The 7,349-nt window shown below is 52.7% G+C and overlaps 1 protein-coding gene across 1 annotated transcript; it reads left to right on the forward strand.

The window, feature by feature from the left end:
* Positions 1 to 95: 95 nt before the first annotated feature.
* REXO2 (RNA exonuclease 2) lies at positions 96 to 4,861 on the forward strand (the record flags this gene model as incomplete). Its single annotated transcript, XM_010281639.1, has 5 exons — positions 96 to 173; positions 2,086 to 2,197; positions 2,830 to 2,938; positions 3,288 to 3,341; positions 4,438 to 4,861. Coding segments are annotated over 5 exons (483 nt in total), but the record flags the coding sequence as incomplete, so codon positions are not given.
* Between the last annotated feature and the right edge of the window lie 2,488 nt (positions 4,862 to 7,349).

The raw sequence follows: 7,349 nt of genomic DNA on the forward strand, positions 1-7,349 counted from the left end.
GTGCAGCTCGAGACCGAAGCCGAAGCTGCAGGGAGGACTGCTTGATAGGGAACTTTTTTTTTCCATTGCCTGTGTGTTTTTTCTCTTCTCGGCAGGGCCCTAACCTGATTATTAATCAGCCCGACGAGCTGCTGGAGAGCATGTCCGAGTGGTGCAAGGAGCACCACGGGAAGGTAACCCTCCTGGAGCAGTCGTGCTGCCCTTTCTGTTTCTTTGCTGCGATGAGACTGTCGTGTAATTCAGAATTATTAGTTGCAGTACAGTCACCTAAAAAGGGACAACGCCTGTGCTGCATAGTATGTGATCAAACGGCGGAGAGGAAGGATGATACTTACCGTCTCCCATGCTTTTTTTTATACCGAGGAGCTTGGACCTTTGCCCAAGGTCTCGCACGTCACCCATGGCGCAGCAGCAAATTGCGTTCGCGTACCTTGAGTCTTCATCCTGTATCTCTGTGGCAAGATTGCCTCAAAAGGGCCTGTGCTTTGCAGCCTGGCTCTTCATAACTTTGAATAGAGCCAGAAGCATCAGCAAAGGCCAACGGCTCGTGCGGGAGCTTCAGGCAGGGCGAGACACGCGTCGCCGGGCCTGGGAATGGGATGCCTCGCTCGGATGCGTGCCGCTGGTTCCCAGCGCCACAAGCGGAGGGTCAGCACCCTGCCTCTCAGTGTGAGGCTGAGAAGTCGGGCCTGGCTCCCCGGTCCGCTCGCTGAGCTGTCGGCCGTGGCCAGCCTCTGCCGGAGCCCCCGCTGCGGGCTGGGATGGGGCGACTTCTCTGGCAGCTCCCAGTGAAGCCCGTTCCGTGTTGCCTGAAACAAGTCACAAGAACAGTTCCGACAGAGAAGGGGAAGACGTGGCTTGGAGTCCCAGCTAAGAGCAGGCGCAAGATCAGTGTAGAATAGTCCAGAGCCGACAAAATGCAGGTTTATCCCTGCAGATTCGGACATTGGGAGGATTAAACAGACCGATTTAGCGTAAATGTTGGATTGTTATTTTTGCCCGTCCCCCTCAGCGCTGTAAGCCCAGTGTATTTTTTTCTCCGAAAGCTTAACTTTTGCAGCAAGAGATTATTTTTCGCTCTTGCAGCCACCAAAGAAAGCTTCCCCCTTGCCAGTAGCACGAAAGCGAATGGATTTTCCAACCCCTGAGTACGAATTGAAATTCAAGTTAGTTTTCAATTAAGGGCTGAAGTTTTAAGACACCCGTAACCCCTCCCTTCCTCCCGCCCTTCGGCGTCTCACTCTCCCCAGGAAGGATTAGCAAGCGTTTGGAAAATTAATATTAATTTACCGTGATGGGTGCTTTTCCCCTTCTCCAGTGGAGGACTCAAACTCGGCTTCAGTTCACGAGTGAATTGAAGATGGTAGCATACGTTATCGCTGCTCCTGAGGAGCTACTTAGTTTTAATTGACTGGGGAAAGGAGAAGCAATTAGAATACAGATGTAAATGCAGCCACGTAATGAATTTTTTAACCACCACTTGGATCTGTCAAGTAGATTTTTGCGGCACAGTCGTGGAAATATATAGCGTAGCCAGATGGAAATAAATCAACTGAGAACACTTGCAGCAGATTTGACATTTCACTATTGAAAAAAAGAGAAGGAAGGAACTTTCCCGTTTTTTACAGGAATCTTGGTAAGCGCTTAACGCCAAGATCCTGATTACTTCTGTTTGTTTATACCTGCTGCTCCGCGCTGAGGAGGCGGATGCCTCTGGGTAAGCGGAGAGAAATAGAATGCTCTGCTGGACCTCGTCTAAACGAGGCTTGCACAAGGTCTCGGTAGTTGAGAAGAACCCCTAGAAAGCGCAGCAGCCGGGGGCGGGGGGGGATAATCGCAGGCACGTGGGTGGCGTTAGGACTATTCTGCGACGGCCTTTCCCTTGTGCCGATTTTTACGCCCCGAGCGGGGAAGAAAGGCAAGGGGTTGTCCCAGCATCCTGAAACACAGAGTTCCGTTGGTACTTCTGGGCACGCTGGGGAAGAAACGATACTGGGCGGGTTGATCTTTTGCTGGTGAGCGTTTCTGGAAGTATCTGGCACGGCAGTGTATTTCCGATGTGTGACGGCTGGCTCTTTTTTGCAGTCTGGCCTTACTAAGGCTGTGAAGGAGAGTCGAATTTCACTGCAGCAAGCAGAGTATGAGTTTCTGTCCTTTGTACGACAACAGACACCCCCGGGTCTCTGTCCTCTTGCAGGTAAAGTATGTTCTTTCCGAATAACGACAACGATATCATCCCTCCTGCAGCTCCCAGCTGGGTGCCGGAAGGCCCGCCGCTGCGTGTGGCGGGGGGGCTTTAGTTTTCGGTGCCGAGATCTAGCACGCAAATCAAAACCTGTTGAGTCAAGAGAGGTTCGGTGATGGCATCGTCAGACCCGACGGCGTCTTTTCCTCACCGTGTGTATCGAACCGAACACCAAAAACGAATCTCCCAACTGTCCCGTTAGCTGGAACTACACTTGGGACACTCGCGTATGGTCTCGGGAGTAGCGCTAGGTGAAATCAATACCGATGCTTAGTTTCACTTGGCAGAAAAGCCGATGCTTGCATAACGCTTTGATACTTACCTGCGTGACAGAAATCGTGGGAGTAGTGACTGAAGAACTAATAGAGGGATTACGCGTTTAAACCGCGTGTGATCTTGAAGTGAAAATCTGACAAACCTTTACAATCACGTTTAGTAGAAAACGGGATAAAGGAGCTGCTTGCGAATAGCTTTTCAGACCCTATGATCTTTCTCCCACTTGGTTAGCCTGCTTCTCGTTTAGATGTCGTTCGTAGCAGCTTTGTAACATCTTTGAAGAGACGTCTTGTTTTGTGTCTTTGTAGGTAACTCTGTTCATGCAGATAAGAAATTTCTTGACAAATACATGCCTCAGTTCATGAGGCATCTTCATTACAGGATCATTGACGTGAGCACCGTCAAAGAACTTTGCAGGTAAGTATTCCTCACATTCAATAGCGACAGATAATCGCGGGAAGCCTGTGAAGTGGCGTTAAGGCACGCTCTGCAAAAAGAAGGTTAAAGGCTGCTGGGGGGGGGGCTCCCTGCAGCCACCTCCTTCTTTCATCTCTCCTGTTTGGGCGGACGCGCCGGCTCCGCCGTGAAGTACTCAGTGAGTGGCGTGCTCCGGTGGCTGCAGTGCGCTGGCTCCCGGGGCTGTGGCTTCCCTGGATGCCAGTGAAACGGAAATTCTTTCACCGACTGTTACAAACCCGCAGCGGCCACCAGACGTGTTTTTGAGTCCCGATTTCCTTTTCTAAGTGGCGCATTTTTCCGTTTACAGACGCTGGTATCCAGAAGAATACGAGTTTGCACCAAAGAAGGCGGCCTCTCACAGGTGAGGTTTCGGCTTTTGTCTCTAACTCCTCCTTGTCACGCAGGAGCCGCGCTCTTCCCGAGGAGAATACGGAGCTGCCTTTAAATTCCAGGCACGCTGCTTCTAATGCAAAAACTGGAAGGCTGCAAAGGGGGAGATGAGAGTTCTGTTCCTGGCTATTTCCCCGAGTTCCTAATGTGTCAGAGAGCTGGGTCTCCCTTCTGTGGAAGGGCTTAATTTTGAGTTGCACTCCTGCCAGCATCTCGAGCGTCCCTGAAAGTTGCAGTTGCCCCGAGGTTTCGGAAGAAAAGATTCTGTGCAATATTAACCCACGCTTATAGAAAGCTATGTGTTCTGGTTCTTCCAAACAGAGCAGCCTGTGGCTCCTGTGGCATCCGTTGGCCTTGATAAGCCCGTATATCCCGTGTACTGTATGCACAGTAAGCGTAGCCGTGCCGCAAAAAAAAACTCTTCCATCTGCGCAGACTAAACGTAGGGAAAAAGGCGCAAGACACCTACCTGCACGTTGAAATGTCACAGTGGACTTTCCGCAGGTGCCGTTTGGCACTTAAGAGCTGCGACTGTCCTACAGGACGGTGAAAAAGAGTCACTGAGCCTTTAGCTCGCTGCTCTTGATGCGGCCGCGCTAGGCGGGAGCGGAGGCCCTGGTACAAAAAGAGAAGGGGTGACAACTGTCGTAGGGGTCTCGATCGGAATGGGGGGCCCGCGTGCTGCACCACGGGAACGTGCAGTAAGATTACTGCTGCTGAGCGGACCTTACTGTCTGAGCAGGCGAAACGGGCCAGAGCAGGAGCTGGACACGGGTCTCCGGAGCCCTCATCGCCGTTGTCTCCGATTGCGTTGCTTTTAATACCTGAAGCCGTAGAACCTGTTGGCTTTCGGGAGCTTCCGTGTCCCACGGTGACATCAACTAGTAAGCTGTGTGTTACTCCCTGGCCTGTCAGCGCCGGTGGGCTTTTATTGCTCTCTGCCTAGCGGGGGTTGTTCTTATTTCTGACAAGAGTTTGATTTCTTACAGCCTGGAATTTTTCAGAGGCGTTAGAAGCCCGATGTAGCTGTGGACGCGTTTTGAAACCCTCCTTTAATTCTCTTTCAGAGCACTCGATGACATCAGGGAAAGCATCAAAGAGCTTCAGTTCTACAGAGATAGCATCTTCAAGAGGAAAACGGATGAAAAGAAAAGGAAACTAATAGAGAACGGAGAAAGCGATAAACCTGCCAGCTGATTTCTCGTCTAACCATGCCATCCCGTGGCACGTACTAGATGTGTCTCCCGGTTCTTTTCTGTTTGCCAGTCTCCCGAGAAGCTGCACCCTTCAGTTACCTTGTTTCTTAACAGCTGTTAAAATGCAGATGGGAAGCCTGAGTTACCGCTTCTTTTCTGTTTGAGCAAGGAATCGCCACGCTCGAGCCTCAGCAGCTTCTTTCTTTGTACGTACTAGGTAAAACGCTGTTTGATACTCCTCTTCGTCTGGTTTTAGATGCAGTCTTTCACTACACAATAAAAACAGCTCTGCTGAGAGACAGTGTCTTCACGCAGCCTGTCTTTTCTGCTCGCTGTACGCTGCCGGGTGAACCAGCCTCTCGCAGGTTTGCTAGAGGAAGCGCTCCGGGAAGTTGTTTTCGTTACACGGTAACGGTACGTGCGCCTGTTGCGTTCGTGGGCATTGAACAAGGAATTCCTTTTGTGCGACACCTCCGTTTAGAAACAGACTAAAGTTGCGCATCAGTAAGCGCAGCCGGCCGCGTGTTGGGCGCTGGTGTCGAGGCACGGCCCTCTTTTATCACTGTAATTCAAAGGGCACAAAGCCGTCTGCTGTGCACCGAGGTGCGCGCTGGTTTGCTGTATCGAGCTCCCGCGTGGGCAGCATCTGCGTGCAAGGGAACCGCCCGAGCCGCTTGCTTTGGGAGCGGGCGGATGACATCTCAGCTCACAAAAAGCCTGAAGTGTTGCGGGTCCTTCGGGTCGGGACGGAAGACAGCGGTACGGTAGCTGCAGCGGCCTCGAATAATCGCTTTGAAAGCGTCTAGGCTGCAACGCTTTCCGTTTTCACAGCGTGCTGGTGAGGACAGGAAAGGCGAAAAGCTGCTTCCGTGACCTCAACTGACCTGTGGGTCAGCTTTACGGAGGAAGCATCAACTGCTCTTAGATGTGCAGGCTGGGAAAAGCGAAGCGTGGAAGGGACGTATGTTGGGAGAGGGGCCCGCACGTTTCTCCGCGAGTAGCGCGCTCTGTTCATCTGGCTTTAGGTGCAGCCTTTCGCTACCCAATAAAAACAGCTCCGTTGAAAGGTGGCTGGTTAATATTGGAGTTAAAACGAAAGCGTTCTTAGAACATTCTGTTTTAATAACAGAAACCTCGACGTTGAACAGGTCACGCCGTGGAGTAGGTAAACGCAGGCACAGCAGGGACAGGTGTGGTACTCGGGGACAGGACTTGGTACCCCGGAAACCAGTGGCACAAGTGTTAAGACTGACAAAACGTATTCCCCATCGCTGGCCAAAATACGGGCTCTCTTGGTAACGAAACTACCCGCGGGGAAGGGTCTGAAGTGCTGGCCCGGAACCGCGGCGATGACCGAAGCTTGTCGGTTCGTGAGAGACGTCCTCTTTTCCCTTAATCGCAGAAATACAGCGGCGACTCACAGTTAGGAAGGAGAAGGCTCATGAATACGAGGCGGGGAATCGGGGACCCCGCGCCACGCTTCCTTTGACTTCGGAGAAAACGGGTCTCGGCAGCACCTGACCGGGATGGGAAGAGATGCCACTAGAGGGAGACGCCTGGGTTCCCGGCTGGGGTTTTCCTCCGGCACGGGAGAAAGCACGGCTGGCATCCCTGCTAGAGGGAAGGTCAACGCGTGGCCGGACGTCCTTTCTTGCCGTTAGCTGCGGAAGGGCATTGGACAAATCCCCCCGGCCCCAAAATTTCCTCATTTTTCCCTTTTTCAATTCCATTTACGGTGATCTTCCCGTTGCTCCCTCGGCAGGGTGAGCTAAAAGCTCTCTAAATGCTGCACGAGCTTCACTTGAAGCGCGCGAGGGGTCGTGTCGGTTTAACGGGAGCATTTACATGCTCGTTGAACCTCTGTGCGTGCGCGGTGTTTTTAGGAGGGAGCCCGTGGCGGCGGGTTCGCGCTCCGACCGACGGGGAGGAGCGCCCATGGTACAGGGCATTCCAGCGCGCGGCAGAGCGAGCGCCGGGGAATGGGAGCGCACCAGCGGAACCCGTTTGCTTCCCCAATAAATGCATCTCGCCACATTTACTCGGCCACGTTAAAAAACCGCTGGCCCGTTCTACACGAATTCGTCAAAACCTGAAAGAGTCGGTGATGCGAGAACTGCAGGTAGCCCCTCATCGTCTGGCGCGCTGAGACAACGAGGATTTGCACGTGGAGGGCTTGTCGCATCTTACTACCTATGTCGCTACGCACACGACGACGTGTATGACGAGAAATAATACACGCGTGCTCCTGAAATGGCACGAGGGGGAAAGATGATCACGTTTACCTCCCCACGCAGAGTCAAAACCTGTTGCTTTTCTGCTCGCGCCCTGGAAGCGGCGTACGTTTTACGTATCGGCCTTCTGTAAGGTCGCCTCTTGAGCCACCTGCGTACAAAGACGCCCTTTCGCACGTCGCGGGCCTACTCGTAGCAACACCAGGACCTTACCTCCCCGGCGCGTGGCAAAAGCGTCAGGTGGCCGCCGAGACCTGCTCCGCATTTTGGTTAAGCACCGCTGCCCGCCGATCGCGACGGCAGGCGAGGGGCTTGTCCATACGTGGAAACAAGTGCCGGTTGCGCGGGTGAGACTGAAGGTGGGAAACCTCCATTGAGAGTCGACGACAGAGGACTAAACAGCTACGCTTCGCCATTTTCCAACGCCGGAAAATTCCGGATTCGATGGTTTGCCCGAGTTTTCCTTTCCCTGCTTTTTCCTCCACCAACTCATTTGCTCAAGTCATTAAAAAAAAACACCCCAAAACCCAACTATTTCTCCTGGTTTTCCTG

Source organism: Phaethon lepturus, unplaced genomic scaffold, assembly GCF_000687285.1.
Source record: "Phaethon lepturus isolate BGI_N335 unplaced genomic scaffold, ASM68728v1 scaffold35112, whole genome shotgun sequence".
Taxonomy (NCBI): Eukaryota; Metazoa; Chordata; class Aves; order Phaethontiformes; family Phaethontidae; genus Phaethon; species Phaethon lepturus.